The following is a 22066-nucleotide window of genomic DNA, read 5'->3' on the forward strand; positions in this document are numbered from 1 at the left end:
CATCTTTCACCCTGATGTACAATGTTCCAAACATCAGAAGCATCTCATATAAAATGTCTCCTGGTGCTCTTCTATTATTTATTAGTTGGACATATTTCTAAAGCATATTTCTATCATCCATCATTTGGTAATGCTTGAGATTTTTTAAATAAGCATTGTAATTTAAAATTTCTCCATCTCAAATTTAACTTAGGAACTTGTGGATATGCCAATGCGACGTCCAAATTCCACAGAAATAAAGCAGAAAGAGCTCAAAGAGGTTCACTAAGTTAGCATTCTCTTGAAGACAAAAGTGATAACAACTCACTTGGAGAAAACTTTACTATCGAAACAAGCACTTGGAGATTTATGGTGTATTCTGAACATGCAGGAGCAATTGTCAAGAGAGAACAGACTCAATTACAAATATGAAGTGATTCTTGATCAGTTAGTGAGTAATTCCCTCCCCATCATATCCTAAAACACATTATTATTATTGTTTTTTGCTTTAATAATACTTAGGCATTACGAATGATGGAAACACCTGGAGTTGATTTTAACACTACTTTGCTAGCCCAGGGTATCGTCCAAATCTTGTCAAGCTAAACCTCACCCTTGACCTGCCAAATATGATTACCAGAGTCCACTCATTTTCCCACATCCTGCAGCTGTTCTCCTTCCCCTCCTATCCCTTCATAAACATCGCAGCTACTTCTCTGCCCAGAACTCAAACAGCAGTGAGAGCACATACTAAAAAAGAATTTCTTCAACTGAGACTCAAAAGCAAAGATGCCTGTGTTTACTTTTGCTTACTATTAGTCTATGCGACACACATGCCTCATGAACTTTATAGAGTACTTTCATTGGTGATGGCCTGAAGCAGTCTCTGCTGGAGTGAAATATTAGCAACTTCAGAGTGCTACAGCAATAGAATACAATAGTTTATCAAAAAGAGGTGAGGAACACAAGCAAGGCAGGAAGTGAAGCTACAGTTCCACCTACACAGACATCAATGGTGGCACCAGGTGATGGACTACCAGGCTGCCCCAACTGTGGGACCTTGGTCAAGTCACCTAAGCTTTCATCATTTTTATCTTGAAGACAGGATTAGACTATACCAGAAATATTTCTTAAAGATCCAATTCCTTGATGCATTGGCTAAGTCTTGCTCTTTCTCTTGTAAACTTGATAATAACCACGGCGGTCACATTCAGTGAGATTGACACCTCATCTGATTATATATTGAGCCATATGTTCTCCTGATTTCATTGAGATTTTCAAGATTGACTCAATGATCTTTTGGTTGAGAAAGTCCATCCCTACCACCACTTGAGGCAAATTGACCAGATGTAAGCTTGCGTAGATCCTAAAGAAGTTAACAAGACCAGTCCATTTGTCTTTAAAATGTTACCTTCTGAAAATCCCTAACTTGAAAATTCTTTAGGCCAACAAATCTCTTGTGAGGTGTTAATATTGCCCTGAAGTTTTTAATTTATTACTGTTAATGACTGTCTCTTCTGCTAATAGAGGGTAAGTTTTTCACAATAACCTTCTGTTTCAAACAACTAAAAATGTTGAGTTAAACAGAATAAACATCACCTTAAATTTTTTTTTTTAACAAAATAGGAAACTTACAGGACAATTTTGAGGAAAATCTTAAACCCATAAATATAAGTAAAAATCTGAACAATACAATCACATTTTTAAAGGCATTTCCCATCCTGAGGAAGAAAGCAGAAAGCAAAACTCGGGGTCTGCCCAAAGTGAGGATTCTGATAGTAGACCCTCTCCATATTAAGCTGGGACTCCAAAGGGCTATCCCTATAGAGAACTCCCAAAAAGATATGCCCACAGGTAACCAAAGCAAAACCAACCCTCCTCCAATCCCAGAGAACTAGGGACATGGTCTTGACCCTGATTGAAGCAGGAAGGGAAAGGTGAGGCTAAAAACAGGCTCCTGATGCCCAGGTAAGCAGAGTAATAGGCTTTGGAACCTCAGCCCATGAACTTGGTAGGGTCCCAGGTATCCAGCAGGAACAAACACAAGACTCCTCAACAGGCAGGTGTTCACTTTCATCCTATGCCTTGAGAAATGCCACAGATTATTTTTCCTGTGAAAGAACCAGCAAGAGTAAGAGATAACCAAGCTCAGAAAGAAATAAGACATTGAATGACAATCAGCATATACTAAAATCGTCATACACAAATTATGAAACAAGTACACCTATGCCCCTAAAAGAAATAAATAACAAACTTGAAAATATTTTCAGGGACCAGCAAAAATATAAAATACAACACAGAAGATTTGGAAAAGGACCAAATAAAACTTCTAGAAATGAGAAAAATGGAATGAAGTAAAAAAATTAATGGATAGTCTTAGCAGCAGGCTGTACTCAGCAGAAAAGATAATGAATGACGTGGAAGATAGATCAGAAGAAATGTAGCAGCAGAGTGAGACAAATGATGGGAACTTTGAAAGAGAGGTAAAAAAACCCTGGTAGTTAAAGCAAGAAGGTCCAAAATACCTTTAATTAAAGTTCCAGAAGGAGAGAAGAGAATGGAATAGAGGAAATGGAATAGATGAGATATGGGCAAGAATTTCCCAGATAAAGCAAATGCATAGGTTCAAGAAACCCAATGAGTCCTAAGAAGAATAAATATAAAGAAATCCACATCTAAATGCATCATAGTGAAACTGGAAAAGGGGGGAAAAAATATAAAATCTTAAAAGCTTCGGAGAAGAAAGGCAGATTAGCTTTGAAAGAGTGGCAATTAGAATGACAACTGACTTCTCAACAGCTCATGACTGATTAAAGTGCACTGACAACTAGCTGCATCTTGGTTATAGACCCAATTGTATATTTTATCTAATACTATAATTGCATGCTGATTAAGTCCTTTCTCTGAACTCTTTCTCAAGGTAATGAGAACAAAGAGGATGTAAATTTCTGAAAATAATTCTGAAACATTTGGCAGCTTTTAGCTTTATTACCCAATAATGTGGTAAAGCCACTGTACTAGAAATAATGGTGTTTGGCTTATAAGTTTTGTCTGAGTTAAAATCTTGCCACCAATCTACTAAAATACCTTCCTGGAGCTGTGCCACAGAGAAAGAGAAGAATAAGTGGAATTGATTCTTTCCTGGTAAGAAATGGATCTCTAGATGATATCCTTAAATATATCTCTAGGCCACCAATGAAGCACTTGATGCTTGCTCAATATTTCTTTTTTCTTTTAAATTAAGTTTTTGGGAAATAAAGTTTTTTACTATATACTTATGCTCAGATCTTTGATTTGTACTTTATAGCTTATCAATAAATCTTTGACTGAAATTTTAAAAAAAAATTATGTTTCTATGTGTAGGACCAGGTGATTTTGATGTTAAAAACACAATCAAAATTTTTTTATACACTCACAATAACAATCACAGCAGCTTGATTTGCTTCACCTAAAAAGCAGTCTGCTGCTTTTCTAATAAAATACTTGCTTTATCAAAAGGAGAATAAATAAATTTGGAAATCTCAGTAGCGGGAAGTTTAAGTGGTATTCGTTTAATGAATAGCTTGATGAAAATTTAGAGTTACTACAGAGAAAAATATATGATATTGTAAAGTAACATAATATGATGATCCTTCTGTTAAGATGATCAAGAAGATTAGAAAACTTCAAACAAAATTTTAGTGCAGGAGTTAAAATTTCTGGAAAATAAACAGAGCCTGCATCAAAAAATAAAAGGAAATACGTTATCTTGAAATTGAGAATGAAAAAAACCCAAAATTAAATCTAAAGGACATAAATGGCTGAAAAAAATTATACAACTGCCATCCTGAACAGTGCCCTGAACTGCCATCCTGAACAGTGCCCTGCCCACACTAGCATATTCGTGCTCCTTCACCTCGGCTCCTGCTTCTCTCTTCCTCCAAAGAGATGACTGCTTATTTCTATATATATATATATATATATATATATACTCTCTCTCTATATATATATACTCTCTCTCTCTCTCTCCACACACACACACACACACACACACACCGCGCTTTACGCACACACACACTGCACAGCACACACACCTTTTAGCACACACACACCGCGCAGCACACACTGAATCCTGGTTCTCACCCTCCAGTTCTCCCAGCTCTGGCTCAGGACGCTCCCTGCTAGGACCTGGAAGAGCCTTTTGATCCGTGTTGGCTGGGAGTCAGCAGTCCTCTGTCCTCTCAGCTCCCTGGATGAGTTTCAAATGAACTCTTCAATCCCTTTCCAGTCACCAAGTCCCTCATTAATGGGGCCAGTTGAATATGAATCAGCAAACTTTATAAGTTTCTACCACCCTCAAAGGATCTGACTTTTTCCCAAGGCAAAGTTCCTTCTTGTAGAGTGTGGTTCTTCTGTGAAGCTCTAGTTTAAAAGTTGCTGGTAACATTTGCGACAATTCATGTGAGGCCCAGACAAAAACCACAATGTGTTGAGAGTTAGGACTTTCTATCTTTTAATATGCTAGCAAAATCCTACAAATAAAGGTCTGAACCAAACAATAATCCTATAAGGAGTGGGGATAACAACTGCATTTCTCGTTCTTCCTACTTCCCTCCCATCCCTCCCCCACCCCACAAAAAAAAAAAAAAGCTAAAGAAATAGGTATAAATAAATCTCCTAACGCAAATTGAACTACCACTCTAGAAATCTAATAATGGACTAGGAGGCCTTTGATCTCTAGGTCGCTGGGTCAAAGATAATTCAGGTTGTTAGTGATAAAATGTCACTGTGATCAGTGACTGGTCAGTGGCTCACAGATGCAAATGAGTGACTTGGTGGTCTCATAGCCAGCTGTTAAGGCACAAGTGTTCATGACTCTTTTGTATGCACATCATTCTTCTGCAAACAGCATTCAGAAAGCCCACAGAGATCTTTCTTGTTATTGGGGCCTCTTGCAGTAAGGTGTCAGTGCTAGTAATGTTTCAAAGCATAGAGACAGCTCAGCTCCAGACCATATATGAATACTCGACCCCTCTCTCACACACACACATTACCTTCCTCTTCCATGTTATAACATTAGAATTACTTACATTAATGGTCATCTTCTCAGTCAATATTCATTGACCCTACTTGGGTACAAGATACCATAACAAGAAACAAATAGATATAAAAGGTTGGTTGATTTAAACGTACTGCAACCCTCAAAATAATTAAAACCGTATCAATGATGTATGCCAAGCTGCTATTTGATGGAGTAGAAATCCATCTCTCTTATCTGAAAGCATAATAACACTCAAAGCACTATAAAACTTGAATTCACACAGAGTGCCAATCTTAGATTTGAAAGTGTAGCATTATAGTAATTAAAATCCCTACCCTGAAATCCAGGTACCTGGGTTCTAGTGCTTGAACAGATGCTCTTGTAGGACCTTGTGTTTTTCTTCATCTAAAAAGACGTGATTTGAGCACATGACCTTTAAGATAACCTTTTCCGTTCCAACATTCTATGATTTTTCCCAGGACTAATGTGGTTGTTTTTAAGAGCTAGCTCTAATATTTTAGGCAGCTCTAATATTAAGATTATTTTCATTATTTACTAGGAACAACTGTTATTTATGTAATATACTCTTAACATGGCAACCATATGTTCCAAGCAATGATCTAAGTATTTACAAATATTAATTCCTTAAACTTCATCAGGGTAGTTTCTTAACTGCCTCTATGTACTTAAGAGAAAATAGAACAAAAACATTTTAGGATTAGCAAGAATTGCATATTAAGCAAACCTATAATTCCTGTTCATTAGTCTGAATAATGAAGTAGATTATTACTTACTGAGAGCTTTAAGATAAATTGTACAAATTTAAATCAGAAAAATAATGAATGGTAAATTTAGGAACACATCCATGAATCGCTGGCACTGGTGATTTGCATTCATCCTGCAATTCTGAAGTAACAAAATAACTAAATAGTAACTGATAGTAGCATAATAACTCAACTGCCACCCAGTTATAAAGTAACAAAATAACTAAATAGTAACTGATAGTAGCATAATAACTCATCTGCCACCCAGAAACTCTCACAACCCATTGTTTTAAGCAAATTAGCAATATCCTCTCCTTCATTCAATCACTGAATAAGTTAAGAGCAACGTCTATGCTCCCAGGACTGTGCTGGCCCCTGGTGACACGATAACCACAAGACAGACAATGCCTCGTGGAGTTAACAGTGTAAAGATGTGAAAAGCTAGAACGTTCATCTATAACCACTCACTTAAAACTTCCTCTGGGTGAGGACAAAATTAAAATATACAAATGACACAATAAAGTGCTCAAAATAGAACTGAGACTGTGTTGACCTCTGTCTTGCAAACAAACAAAAAAAGGATAAATAAATTAAAAATAAATAAATAAAATATTGAAGACGATAAAATATTCAGATAAATAAAATATTCAAAGTATGTTTTCTGTGTTATAGAAAATAAGATGATAGAATATAAAACCTATTTATTGATTTGTTGATGTCCTCATAGTTATACAGCTCAGCATTTATACTATCTCCCGAAATATTATTTAAAAGACTAACAATCACAAAAGCAATTCTATAAAAAAGTAAATCTATCTGAGCATTTAAAATGTAACTCTAGTCAATTTTAAGTATAATTATTTGTTAATACTTTTTAAAAGTAATTGAATGGAAAGTCTGCGCCCAAAGAAAACATAACTACATGTTCGGGCAATGTGTAAATTTAATACTTAGAATCCTGCATACATATATCAATATGCAATCATTTCCCATTTCTTATTTCCTCAAGTGGCCAGCAATAGAGTGGCTTTTTCCATGAGACTATCGGTCATTACTTAAAGAAGAGGCTTTTAGTTACAAATGTACCATGAAACATGGCAATTCTAAGGATGTCCGTTATTCGCTTAATTTGTCAAGGGAGTTTTCAATAAAGCACTGCTGTATTCATAATCACAAACTAAATACTTAAAAGTTCCGAGTAGGGAATACTTTTTATATTTTATAGTGACTCAACATACTAATACTAGCAAAACATTGTGCACCTTCCAAAGGGTTATTTCTATTTGTGAGTTAATGTGAGACTTGTAATACCGCTGAGGGATGAATAAATTGTTCTCTAGATACAGTTGTGACTTATCTTGCTCAAGAGCAAGAGCATTATTCAGGAGCTGTGCAGTCTGGCCACCGATGAGCTTCACAGAAATAGATCCTAAAAGGGCATCTGCGTTAAGGTCAGCAGTACCTTTATAAAAACCACATATCTAAATGACAAAAAAGAGTAATCAGATCTTTTACAGCTGCTGTCTCTCTTGGAATCCTGTGATGTCAGAGGCGGAGGAGCCGTGACATTTTCCCAAAGAGGCACACATAGCAGCAGGTCCCCATAAGACAGTTGCCACTATGCTTCTAGCTACAGGGAGCTTTAGTCCCATACTGGTGCGCTCAGGGCAAAGCAGCAAGATGGCTGTGTCCTGCCTTCCCATCAAGACTTCAAGAAGTAGAAGGAAATAAGCCTCCCTTCAGTGGAGGGGGCAAGGGAGAGCTGAAACATGTCTTTACCTTACAGAGTGTGTCTATAGTCACCAAATTCAGATGCAGGGCTTTCACTGAGTTTTTTAACTTCTGTGACTATATGTTCTGTAACCAGTAGCATATCGTAAGTGGTGACATTTTTTTTCCCCCTCTGTGCATGGTCCAATTTAGAGGCTCTCTTGGTAAGAGGAGTCTCATGTAGATTTGATCTCAGAGGACAATGAATCAGCAGAGGTTTCAGGGGCTATACTCTCTGTCCTGTGTTAGTTTCTGTTAATTCCTGGGAATAGACAATAAATAACCTGTCTCATCTGTCTTTCTGAAGTGGATCACAGTCCTTTTTGAAGGGGTGTAAATAATACACACAACATTTAAAATGCTAATGTTGCTTTCCAAATATCGAACTACATAAAACAACTATTTCTATTGACATTTTTCTTTCCTGTCAGGTTAAAGGCAACTGAGAACACACAATATAATCAACATGTGAAAAATCAAAAACAAAAAAACAATCCTTAAAACTTAAGTTTCCATTTCTCTTGATTTAATATATGGAAAATTATGTATTTCATTTTCCATTCAACTCGGTATTCAAATAATTGTTTTTCTCTTGATAAACCCACCAGCTCATTTCCATAACTTCTGTATGTATAACTCTTTCTCAAAATAGATAATGCATGCGCAGTTCCTTCCGTTGCCTCCCAGGGGAGATTCTAAGTATACAGCAAGGTGACCTCGCTAAACCAAATTATAATCACAATTATTTTCTTTATTCAAACTAATCCTTCTGGGAGCAATATAGCAGCCTTCAATATTTTTCTCAGAAATAGGTGACAATAATTTTCAATATTACTGCCATTATAACTGTTTATAAAAATCTACCTCTTCATGGGCTTCAAGGCAGACTCCCTTTTACTTATTTAAAAACAATTTAAAGTGGAGAATTTAGGGAATACTACAATTCTAAACAATGAAATATTGTGCTTAGCTCTGTTGGCAGAGAAGCAATAACACATCAAAGGAATATAAAATCAGGTTTCATACATACACACAAAATAATGTCTACTTAATATACAAATAAAAAATTTTGTCAGACAATGAAACCACTATTCTTCACTACACAACTGAAGCACATTCCAATTAAATCAATTCATAAACTACAATTATTTATCCTTGTAGCTCGGGAAAAACAAAATAGCCAACAAATATATATACAAAATAATTCTCACTCATTTATCAGTATCTATATGCAAAGTACTCTACTAGCCGCTATAATACAAAGTTACTTTGACCATCAAGATACCCAGAGCTAAAGAATGAAACAGGTACAACTAAAGAACAACTGGCATGCATTTTAAAAGATTAAGTGTGTGTGTACATGTGTGTATGTGTGTGTTATTGAAAATAAAAGTGCATATAACCTGTTATTGTGCCAACTGATTAAAACATCGCCACTAATATTCCTCCATTCTCCAAAAATAATCTTAACTATAGGTCAAAGTTCAAGCTAAAACCTCAGGTTAAAAATCTCCAGTTGATCTTTTTATGGATGTGTTACACATTTGGCATCCAACTCTCACCAATGATCCAAAGCTATAGAATCTCTTCCAAATAAATATTTGATGGTTATTATGAACATGATAGTCACCTGTGTAGAAGACCAGGTGAAAAGATGTACAGTATTTATTTATGAAGTTATCGCCTGAGGGACTAAAATGCAGACAACATTGATGTAGACATACATAAAGAGAAGATACCATTAGATGACAAACACTGAAAAAATTCTTAGATTTTTAGTAATATTTAAACCCAATAAAACCAATCATTCCATCTTGCTTTGTAATCAGCACAATAAAAACACTAATCCTCAGAACAACCACATGAATTGCAAAATATTATTTTTGCAATGTATGCATGTGGACACTGAGGCTTAAAGAGTCTTTGTCACCGTCATAGTTATGCTAGTAGGAGGTGGAAGAGCCAAGGCTCACACAGTGCAACCAGAGGACGGAGCCAGAGCGTCGCCTCTCAACCACTTCTCTGAGCTAACTGAAACCAGCACCTCCCTACCTTGGCACAAACCCGTCAGTCGCTAAGCTGGCTCGCCATTCAAGTGTCCCCAAAAACCTCAACTTGGTGCAGCTCAAAGTCAAATTTTTCATGCTGATATAGAATTGCGCTATATTCAAATACAATAATTCAGATTTGGTCTGCTCGTTCAGAAAGAACAGAGCTGATTTTTCTTTTTAGTGACCACATTCAGAAAACGAACTTTTATTTTTAAGGTGAATAGGCCAGATTTGGGGAGAAAGCAACATACTGCTCAGTTCTAGAATACCACTGAAAGTCAAGGCATTGCTGGTTTGATGTAAGAGTGAGGATACACCCAGGAAAGCTCGCGCCTTTTTGTGGGATTTTGTTTCATCCCATTCCTTGTGGAATAGGTAGATACAGATTCGAAATGCCACCCACGCTTTGTACTTCCTCCACTCCAGTAGGATTGGAGAGGAGCAAAAATACTCTAGCGTAAATACCATTCAAACTTAGAGTCATCAGAATAATGATTTAAAATGTTCATTTGGGTTTCACTGAACTGCTGATGACACAGGTGTACATTTTAGTCTCAGATCGACTCTAACTGAGGTCACAAATGGATATGATGTTGTCCTCCATTCAAAAAAGTCTTCCTACTATATGCTCAGATATTACATGAATATATATTAAAAAAACAACACAAAACAGTCATTTCATTTAAACATGTATAACCCTTAAAATAGTATAAACTCATAAGAGGAAAGTAAATTTTCCAAGGTTTGGGCAGGGGACAGGAGAGAAGACGAAGGTCCATAAATTTTTTTTTTTTCATATATACTAACTCATGTTAAACATATTTCAAGTGTTCACATCGTAGACACACACTGTAGGCACTATAGTGTGCTGTGTCCAAAATGGCCTCCCTTATCTTGCAGCCTACTTTACGTCAACTACAATTAGAGCAGGTTACAACACTAGCTGTCCTACAATATAGCAAAAAGTCCAAGGATTAAGATGGGGAGAGGGAAGAAGAGACATTCAGGGACAACTAGAAACTTTTTAAAGTCCCGATAAATTTAAAAATAGAAAGAACATTAGATCCCCAAAGTCTATATTTCTAAACATTAAATAGCAACATACGTATTTATATCTGTATAAAAGAAAGTTCTCTTGTCATGAACATTAATTAGTCTTCTTCTAAATACCTGTTGACCATCTCCTTCATTTTTTTCTTCTTCGATTTTTGGATGCATTTCTTATCAGCTCACACGTATAGGTGGTTTCCTATCATTATACTACAAATAAAATTCTTAATAAATGACATACTACACAGCTAAGATCTGAAATTCTAAGTTGTAAAACTTCAGAGCTGTTATATTATGTTATATTATGCATATTCCTATGCATAATTAATGTTGAAATTTTGCTTTACATAGGGCTAAAATATATGTATATTTTTAAATCATAAAATATGTTGGAATTCTGACTTTCTATTTTGAAGCAGTTATATATAAGACATTCAGGATTCAAAAACATTTCACTATATTTATAAATGTTTTTGCTCTGAAAAAAATATCATTCCAAAATGGAATTTAGACATTTCCTTTAAAGATGGGTTTTAGATTCATTATGGAATAGCTAAAGAGACTGCCATATTCTTTAAAAATGCAATTTGTCTCTACACTTGTGAGATTATGTGCAAAACAGATGAGTTACAATCATATGTACAAACATATACACTTTAAAAAACTGACTTTATCTAAATTTTAACCTTATTTATAAAGTAATATAAAGTAATATTCAAAATGAGATGCATTTTCACTTGGCAATAAAATTCACACTTATTAATATTACTAGGAAAATTGAATGAATGTAGTACTGTGAAACTGAGAAAAGATTTTTTAAAACATTACTCCATAAAATAAAGCTAGGATTACTTACCAATTATCAATATTTCCTACCCGAATCTCTGCAGAAATATGGTGGGTAAGACAAACCATGATAACAGTTTGCTACTTTGTCCAATAAAAATAAAAGTTATGTATTGTGGTACAAATGTAACACTTTTCTCTCCAAGGGAAAATGCTAGTTGCCATGGCACTCTAATTTTATGCTGAATTCATTTTATATGGATATCTTACGACCTAATCTATTTATTGGAGAAAATGTCCCCAGCTCAATGATTTCCTAGTTCACATTCCTTTTATATACCACTTTAACCTCATTTAATTACCAAAACTTATAAAAATGTTTTCAAAATTGTCATTACTACATCATTTAAAATAACATGTAAAGCATAAAGTCAAAGTACTAAACAGTCTAAATATGAGATTAAACTATACGACATTGACAATATTCAGTCATGTATGCCCTAAAAACTGACAATTTCATATGGTTCAATCTAATAAAACATTCCCTAACTCTCACATCATTGAAACTGAAATTCAATAGCTGCGGAAAGAAGCCAGCTGCCTGCCTATTGAAGCTGTTAAATAAAAGGTTTGGGACACTGTGGCAGAGCAAAGTGTACTTACTGCCCATCAATAATACCTTTCCTGGACCAAAACAATGTGAACTTTATTGCACTTTCCAAAGAGAAAGGAAGTAATATAATGGAAGTAACTCCTGATGAAGATGACAAGCACAGAGTGGAATAAATCATGAGCAAACGCATAGGCTACATGACAGTATTACAATATTAGCTCGTGATCCAAAAGAATTAATCATTCAAACCCATTTTCAAAAACATGTAATCAATCAAATTTGGATTCTTAAACATTTTAGCCAGAGGTTGAGGATATAGTGTGAAGAACCGAACACAAACGTGTTCAGTAAAGATCCTTTGTTCAATTTTCATGCGTTCACATATACCTTTGCAATGCCATAGTGGAACTTAAACGTAACAAAATCTCTTTGTGGGTACTGCCTGAACTTATAGTTAAAAGAAATTGCCATAAGAGGCAACTGAAAGGTGCTTATAAGATGCTCAGTTCTCTGGGGGAAAGGTGCTGGTTAAAGTTAATCTCACAAATGTCCCCTTTCAAGTTGATAATCACATCATCGTCATCATAATATTTCAGAACATCCTGATTCAGAATTCTGAGTGAATTTGGGCTGTCTGATCAAGCTAGAAAACAAACTCCTGTTGAGGCAGCTAACTCATGAAAATCCAGACTCTCTTCTTCCCCATAGATTGCCCAGAATATCAAGAAACTTAAAGAGAAAAGGAGTCACTTTGGGGAATAGCAGTGCTATGCTCTTGGAGCACCCTCTGGAGGCCAGAGAAAGGTGACACTCGTGAAGACGAAGAAGAGAAATCTGATCATCTCTGGCCTGCAGAGGCAGAACTGCACAGATCTCACTTGAGTTGGACTCAAAAATGCACCTGTTCAATCTTAATCGAAGTCACACAAGAAACATGCATAATTAATTTACAGTTTAAAAATGCAAAATAAATCTAATAACATTCTCGAACAATTGTTTCTTAATTAAAAAGAAGAAATGTACTGATTAGTGTATTTTCAACCTACATTCTGAATTCTTCGGGGAATTTATTGCGGAGGCATCTTTTAGTATTTAAAAGAAAAGGGATATGCAAACATAATATATTCACTAACAAAATATCAGCAGGGTTATACAGGATATTATTGTCAAATTTTTAAAAGTAGCCAGTTTTATGCTTATTAAAACTGAGAATAAATTGTCTCTTTTTTACAAACACCTTACTTTTTTAAAGCAACAAACACTGACATCTATTGGCATTTTGGTAGCTTTCCTTCTTTTAATCTATTAAAACTCATGCAAGTGTGCACACACACACACACGTGCAGATAGATGTGTAAGATTAGGGCAAATCCAAAGCATCACTTGTTCTGTTGGGGAAATTTCATTTTATGTACCTAATAGCATATTTAGCAGATATTATTCTCCTCTGGACAAGAAAAATCCATTTTTAAGCTAATACTATCTGATTTAATTTTTTGTATTTTCGGCTTGTCAAGAGGAGAGCTCTAGTGTTAACAAATATTAGAAGTCCATTTGTTTGCTTCTTTGAGAAAATAAAATCACTCACCCGAAATATTGACGTTTGCTTTATTTTCTTCTGTAATAGCAAAACACGATAAACTCTCAGTACCGTTAAAGCAGAATTGAATGCGTTACTTAGAGAATGTTAATAAAACACCGATTTGGTAAGAATGCTAATAAATCACTGATTTGGTAAGTACTTTAAACACTACTTATAGTTATTCTAGTGAGAAGGGGAGGAAAGAAAATAGTAAGAAATGTGGATTTATTATATTCATTATTTTGTTTAGATTTAGAAACACCTGCACTCAATTCTATGAACCTCACTGGCAATATAGAGTTACACTTGATAAAAAAGATAACAAAGAGCATATTAATACACACTTTCCTTTTTAAGTGCTGCAATTTGTACTAGTCCCAAAAGAGAAGATTATGAATTCTATATAATAAAGTGAGGTTTAAGCATCAACTCTTTGGTTTTGCTAGAAAAGGAGTCATGTTTCAAAATCTTTTCATAGCTTGAGATCTCAACATTTTTCTGCCAGAGATAAAATTATGTTGCACCTCACTCTACTTTCAATATTTAGACTAAATTCAGGACTGTTTTCATTACACATATATGTAGTTATGGTATTTGACATACTTATCCACATTTCTTTATATTTACAGGTAGTAGATATTAATATTTATACTCACTCTAATCTAAGGCCAGCTTTGGATTGTTTTTTTTTACCATAAAAGGTAAATTTTGAAAACTATATCAAATATCTTTGCAAAGACACAATTCGTTTCTAAAGTAATTTTATAAACAGAGCTAACATTTATTGGGCACTTATGACATGGTAGGCAATGTTCAGAATGCTTCCATGGATCATCTCACTTCAGCCCCATAATAACTTCATGATAATATTACTATTCCAGTTTTACAAATAAGGAAACTCGGGCATGGAGAGAGATTAAGTAACTCTCTCATAACTATACAGCAGCAGAACTAGGGTTTAAACGCAGGAAATGTGGTTGTTGAGCTAAGTACTAGGCATCCTCTGTTGACTACCTAACAGTGGGGCATTTTCCTTCCTAGGACAGATGATAAAATACACAAAGCATGTCAACTATAGTTGTATAATTGAAAAAAAAAATGCATTCACCATAGCCCTTTTTTATGAAGGTTACATAATATTTCAGTTACTTTATCTATAACACAGAGGATAATTAAACTAAAAATATAAGATACATGTGAAAATATTATTATAAAGAAGAATCAAGATAACATACATAATTGAGGAAGAGGAAGATACCTTTTTCAGATAACAAAAGAAGATGCAGCAAATAGAAGGAAAATTTATTTTCTAATTAAAAAAATAAAAAGCATAAACTCAAAAAATACACAAAGCATCTGTTATATTGTCTGAAACACAGTAAGATATATGATAAATAATAGTTCCTTTGGTAATAAATATGAAAGTGTCCACCATAGTGCCTGGCATGTAGAAAGGAGGTCACTGGTCTCACATTGGTTCAATATTTTCTGATTACATATATATTTTCCCCTCATTCTTCCAATCAGTATCATTTTATCATTTTGCAGATATGAGAATAATATCCCAAATTGTTCCCACTCTTTCTGTTTCAAATTCTTCAAAATAAATTCTATTTCATTCTGTAAACACTACTTAATGTTTTCAATAATTACATAAAGTAAGTGGTTATAAGGAACCGGGTAGAAACAGATCGCTGGACATTCCTCCTGTTCTGTAAACACACGCTGCCCTGTTAAAGACAGGGCACTTCATACCCAAGAATGTTTACAAGCACTTCAGCCCAGGGAGCCACTTAGTTAACGAAACAGGTGGGTGATGACATCAGGGGAGCACAGGGCCTTGCTTCAACCAGTTTGGGATACCAAGTTTCTCAATTTTTCCACCACTTGTATTCACAAATGCCCCTCTGCCAGGATTGAATGGAGATCCAATAGTTCTAGAACTGGGCTAGGCTAGATAATCTATTTGTTCAAGGTCATTTAAAAGAGAGAGGGGTTGGGGGGAATCCTCTCTCATTTAATGAAAGAAAAACTTAAGTTAGCAAAGATTTATAAAGTAAGCTTAGAAGCAAACATCAAAAAAAAAAAAAAAAAAAAAAAAAAAGCCCTGGTTTTATAATTCAGGATTCACTAGGAAGCCTGTTGAGCTGAATCAGTATGAAGAGCCTGGAATATGGGAGGTCTGGCACCTAGGAGGCCCTGGATGTTACAGGGCCCTTGGTACATGGACACGTGTTATAAAGCCCAGGATTATGCTGAGGTTGTTTATTTTAAGCAAAGAAGAGGAATCGATGACTCCAAGGGCTTGGGACTTATTAGAGCCATTATTACAGAATAGATAATTCTGCTGAACATCTGCAGCCCTAATAGTTTGCAATCTAATATTCAGTTAATTGTATAAAAATGTGGATATTATGAAACATAGCCATATATGTATCACATATCAGTCACACATGGCACATGAAAGTTAAAGAAGCCTTTTCCCCTGAAAATTTCCCTCCAACAGATGTGTTTATGCTTCTGCATATAATACAGCACACTGCGGGGCTAAGAGGCTAAGTTCCCTCACATTATATCTCTCCTGACTGTCGTGAAGTAATGTAACATCCAAAGAGAAGCTCGGCTCTTGCATGTGTATCATCTAAGGCATAAAGTTTCAGGGCTGTTTTAAGAAAAGGGTGAAATTTGGGTTAAAGGTCACTAATACAGGAGCTATTCAGGAGATGGGTGTCCAGGTAAGTTCTAAATTGGGCTGGCACAGCAAGTGGCAAAACTACAGTTATAGCATCTAGAGGCCATTCCTTGGAGGATACCTAAGAACTAAAAAGCACGAAAAAGGTTGAAAAAGAGGTGTGGGTTTCTCCCACAAACCATTATGGCTATCCATTATTCATTCTCCTAAGAGTACACTGGCCCTTATCATTATAAGGAAAATAACAAGAGAAACACTGATTTCAGAACAATACTATTTAATGCCCTGTGCTTTTATATAAAGCTGCTTTCAAGTCGACCTTTATTTTTCTTTTTCTTTTTGAATCAAATGAAGCATATTCTTATATGGTTTATATGGTTTAACAAACACGGGGTGCCCTGGACGGGATAAAAGACTCCTCCCCAAGAATTACGACCTCATAGAAAAGAGTGATAAATATACTGAAGACTAAGCTAGAGCCAAGTTTGCCCCAATTTTTCCAAGAAGATAGTAGAGAGAATGTCACTTAAAGAAAATGCCAATCTGTCTGGTTTAGACGGAATCACGGTTGTGGGACTGGAAAGCAGAATGAGAGCCACCAACAAAGCTCTCAAACCTGTGTCAAGAGGGAACATCAGGTAGTCACAACACAGCTGCCTACCTAGTAGATAAGATCTGCAAGGTACAGAAATGCCTGCTCGCCTTGAGTCTCTCATTAAACTACCTGCTTATCTGCAACCTCTGTGTTAAGGCATTGCTGCTGTGAACGCTTGACAAATGCAAACCTGTTACCTGAAAGAGATGCTACTTCAAACCAGTCCCCCCTCCTTAAATCATCAGACCACCTACAGAGTACCATAGAAACTTCTGAAGGCAGAGTATTCATGGAAGGACAGGAGGGCCCCATGTGGCCTGGGCCCCATAAATAACTCTTTACGACTTTACAGTTTTGGTTAGGTCTAAGGTCTCTTTAATTTACCATGATGGCCTTCTAAAAGACAACAGAGAAATTCACGTAAAGAGGTTGTTAATTCAGCTCTCCACTTTGTACTTTGTTGAATAAAATGCTATACGGTATCTTCGAAACATAAGTAAAGGAAAATTTCAGTACACTCCCATGAGGACTAAAGAAAGGTAATTAAGGTGAATTTGATCAGCAGTATCTTATCATAGAAGCATGCCCAGGAATAGTCAGTGGCCAAACAATTACCCTCTGTTCAATTTCTGTTTTGCTCAAAATCTGCTTAAGATCTTTGCCAACAAGCCAGGTTCTAAAATACTATCAGTGATGCCAATAAGAGGACTAGGCAAATTTTGTTTTCTTCCTTCAAGGAACCGGCAAATACTTTTGCTTATCCTCTTCAGCCACAGTATTACCAAGCGCTATTCAATTAATTCTTTAGAAGTGCTGTCTAAAAAGTGTTGGGGGATGCTTTAAATGACTTATGGCAGAAAAACAAACAACAAAAAACAAAACAAAAAAACAGCCCTTTATTTGTCTCCTTCCTCTTGTATTTTAAGCATTTTCTTCACTCACTTATAAACAACTCTGGGACGTCTACTTTGTCCAAGACAATGTCTCAAGAATCAACTCTTAGAGAAATCTAAGGTGAAACTGTCATTCATCTTCGTGTTGATTATCAAATACAATAACTGTCTCTAAAAAGCTTCAACTGCCATTTCATTAAATTATAGAACCAGTAAACAACTGGGTTCGAGAATTCTGATAAACTTTTGCTTTTTGGCATTTCTTGGAAACATAAATGAACCTTATTTATTAAGAAGTTCCTAAAAAAGAGAACTGCTAAGCCGAAAGTTTGAGAACTCATTTGGAACAGATCTGATTCCGGCATTGGGCTAGATTTTATCTGTTTTGCTGACCTATAGGAACCTCTCTTAGCTGATCATAGTTCCAATACCGCAGATTGCATCAGAGTGAATCTACGCACACACCGCGACCCTACACCGCCCGCCCTTCTGCCCAAAACACCGATGCGCAACCGCTTATGCCGCCTCTCTCTCACCGCCCGGTTCTTGCGAGCCAGGCACACGGAGGGGAGACCCATTCCCGCTTCTCTCGCTAGAGGGCAGGCGGGGCCTGTGCAAAGCCCTCCTGGCGCCGGACAAGCGCGCACCAGCCTCTGCTCCTGCACACCGGGTCCGGCTCCCGGGCTGGGCTCAGTCGAGGCGCTGGTAAAAGGCCGTGCCAGGGAGCGCTGCGCGTCCCGGACCCTTGGAAGGCGCGGACCCGGGCTCCCGCCCTTCGCCTTGCACGCGGAGAGCAGGCGCCCCAGTGAGGCTGGGCGCCCAGGTGAGGGGCGGCCCCACGGAGAGCGAGAACGGCCCGGTTCCGCGGACGCCCGGGAACCGGGCCAGGTGCCCGGAGCGCAGGGCGCGGGCGGGCGAGAGGGAAGCGACAGCGCTGGAGGAGGAGGATGGCGGAGCCCCGGCGGCGCGGCGCACTCACCTGGGCTCGGGCCGCCCGCCTCGGGTGCGGGCTTCTTGCCGGAGCCTCGATCCTTCTTCTTCCCCTTCCCCTTGCCTCTGCCTTCTTTGCGCTCGGACATCTCGCCTAAGAAGTGCACGCTCTGCGCGGACGGCTCCGGACGAAGACGACGCGCGACAAGTTTGGTCCGAGGGTTTAGGAAAAGTTTGTCCCTCTAGGGGGAGAGAAACGGGGCTGCGGCGCTCGCGAGGCGCGGGGGCGTCTCCTGTCGCCTGCGGGGAGCGGCTCGGACGCGGTGTGCGGTCCGGGCCACCTGGGACTAGCGGTCGCTCAGTAAAGCGGTCGCCCTTGCTCTCGGGGCTGCTCCTGTCGCCCAAAGAAGTCCTTGGTTCCCGCCGCGCTGGGTCCCGCCGCTGTCGGCTCCTGTCCTGCCCTCTGTCCGGAGCGCTTGCAGCTCGAGGAGGGAGAGGCGTTCACCGTCCTGCCCGCGCTCTCATCACCCAGGCAGCCACCGCGGCTCTGCGACTTACTGCCCTCCGTGCGAGCCCAGAGTTCCGACAAGTTTTGGGGAACTCCTCGTCGGCTCTTTTTCAATTGCCCCACAGCCACCCACCTCCCGCCCGCAGGTTGGAGGCTGGCGCCTCCTTCTCACCCTCCCCTTGCCTCGCCCCCTCCCTCTTCCCCACCACACCCCCACCCCGAGGCGCGGACACGCCACCGGGAGGAGCCTGGGCTCGGCGCTCCCGGCGCAGCCCCTTTCACTCCCGAGCCCGGCCCGGCAGGCGGGCGGGGGGCGGCGGCGCGCCGAGTGGCCGCAGGGAACCCCCGACAGGGGTCGCTGGAACCTGCGCGGAGACGCCTCAGTCACCGCTGCAGCGGGAACCGAACCGAGCGGCCCGGGAGAATGAAGGACCAAGGAAGAGACCCAGGGGCTCGCGCTCCTGGCTCTCCTCGCTCTCTCCCGAAACCAGGCAGCGCCCAGAAGGGCTAGTATGTTTCCTTTAATGCGGAGAAATGTTGAAGAAAAAAGTTTGTAACTTCGATACCTGTCCCCCAAATAAAGGTTCTGGAACTCGGGAAGGAGAGAAACGTTTGGTGTTTCCCCAGGAGAGTTTGGGGTTCATTCCTTTCTTTAGTGAAAATCCCACACGCACGTGGGGCAAAGATGAACTCTGAGTGGAAGGGACTTTGAATGTCCTGGGTTCACAGGGAGGCTCAGTGAACCTTTGGGGGGAGGGGTGGTGTCAGATCGCAGCATCCTCGTAGATGTGCTCCTTGAATGTATATGTATGTTCTGCTTTCGAGGGTTCAACAATGTGCCTGTCAGAATTCTCATCTTTAGCTCTTCCTAAAATAAATAATAACCTGACCTCTTCAAAGGGCCTGTCCTAAACTATCTCTCACTACAACTTAATTCCAAAGGAACTATAAGACCCTGGTTAAAACGCGATCATCAATAAAATTACTGCAAGAGCTGGTCGTCACTCAGTTCTGCTGAGTGAGAAAGCAAGTAAGGAGAGGGAGAATGAATAGACGGCACTAGAACTCTTCACTTCATTACTGTTCAGTTTCTCGTGTTCAAACTTCCCTTAGAACTGCGGGTGAAACCTTCTTCCCTTGTCCTCCCTCTGGTGGAGAATTCCAAAGAGCAGTGAAATCCAGAAAACGTTAGATCCCGGCTGCGAAAGACAAAAGTTAAAGGCCATTCTGCTCCTTTAGAGTGATCTGCACCACAGAATGATCCAGAATCATGCAAAGAAAACATTCTCATAGTCATATCACAGGGGTGGCTAACTTCGAATGTTAATTTACAGTGGTAGACTTGTGGTCAGGAAGAGGTGAGTATGAACAATCTTATTCTATAAAAGTGACTTGCTCCTGATTTTCCATTCTCTGGGATTAATGCTAACTGAACCATTCATTATCTACATACGGCCTTCTCGATATATTTTCAAATTGCCACGATTTAAAAAAAGGTGAAATCTGGGGTGCCTCCTTGTATGTGGGTGGGAAGCGGGAGCAAAAACATTCATTTTGAAACTGTCCTAAAATAAGAATAATTTTATTCTCATTTAATTTGCATTGTAATAAGAACCAAACTCTGTTGGATACATTTGTTAAGAGATATCTTAGAAGTATTGCCATCATTATTTATTTTGAAAAAGTTTGATGCCCAAATATATTCTGATAACCTTTCAACAAAAACAACTATAAATTTTACTGGGCCATAAAAACAACAAAATCATAGAAAAGATTATGAATATATCCGAATAGCAGTATAATATTCCACAGACTCTAATATAAAATGGGGTCCAAATATTGGCTGAAATAACTCTGCTTTCCCAGGAGAGGCCACTGCTCAACGAGCAGGAAACAGCAAAATTCAGAAAAGGGGAGTCCTTTCAAAAAGGTTACTTTATCTCCGGGATATGAAACCCTACAAAAGCTTAGAATAAAATAGCTACACGTTATCAAATATATCCCTATTTTAGAATTGAAGGATAGAAAGCAAAAATGTATTTTGGAGTTTTAAAAAGTTTCAGACCTTCTCAATTAAAACAGGAAGCCAGTAGTAAAACCTATCCCTATGGAAATACTACAGTTCAGTCACATTTGTTTGGGTGCTGATGTTTTATTTCACAAAACAGCTTATTAATTCCTTATTGCAGTAATTTATCAGTGACGGTAATGGAAGATCCCACAATTTTGTGATAATTTCCATTTGAACAACTCTATAATAGTAGTTGACAGTTTTTCCAAACCAAGCATGAATGCCTACAGGAAAGATTGCTGACACTGCAGTACCTTTACAATAAAACATGGCAGCCACTAATGGCTGGATTCCTATGGAAATGCTCAGACCTAGAGAATGAATGGATATGAAGGGAGGAGGGTGGATATAAACCAGCATTCAATAATTGTTTTTCCTTGGTTTGTTGTGATAGAAAAAAACTGAGCACAAAAATCGCAATGATAAATGTGAAAAGGACATTAAAGAAAGATGATGAAGTGGCAGTTGGATGATAAGGCTGCTTCCTGGGACTTTGTTCAGATTCTGGAGTCATATTTTAGTTGTCAACTGCAGCTGAATTGTCAGGAAATTCATAGCAAAGTCCAAAAAGAATTTTTCTAATACATTGTTTAAATGTCTTTATCCTTTATGTTATCTAATGCTAATTTTTCAAAGGATGATTTGATTACATTATTTATGATTAGCTAAAAGATTAACCAAATAAAAGTCCATTTCTTTGATAGTTAAAATATTTATGAGATTATCAAGAATTTGAGATGTCATTAAATTACTCATTCCTGT

The 22066-nt window shown here is 38.1% G+C and overlaps 1 protein-coding gene across 8 annotated transcripts in view; it reads right to left on the bottom strand.

Annotated features, from left to right (window-relative positions):
• Positions 1-22066, bottom strand: part of NRG1 (neuregulin 1) — a 955597-nt gene that overhangs the window by 178487 nt on the left and 755044 nt on the right. For 3 of the 8 annotated variants that reach the window (XM_039846424.1, XM_039846423.1, XM_039846427.1), the window contains exon 1: positions 18775-19414. The exons of 1 other annotated variant lie outside the window; for it this stretch is intronic. In XM_039846424.1, the coding sequence (XP_039702358.1) occupies positions 18775-18874 (100 nt within the window). In that variant the 5' untranslated portion in view covers positions 18875-19414. Of the gene's footprint in view, positions 1-18774; positions 19415-22066 lie in introns of those variants that run through there. 4 more of the 8 variants (XM_039846420.1, XM_039846426.1, XM_039846425.1 and 1 more) reach the window with 3 other exon arrangements.

The sequence above is a fragment of the Pteropus medius genome, unplaced genomic scaffold (genome assembly GCF_902729225.1).
Source record: "Pteropus medius unplaced genomic scaffold, Ma_sr-lr_union100, whole genome shotgun sequence".
Classification (NCBI taxonomy): domain Eukaryota; kingdom Metazoa; phylum Chordata; class Mammalia; order Chiroptera; family Pteropodidae; genus Pteropus; species Pteropus medius.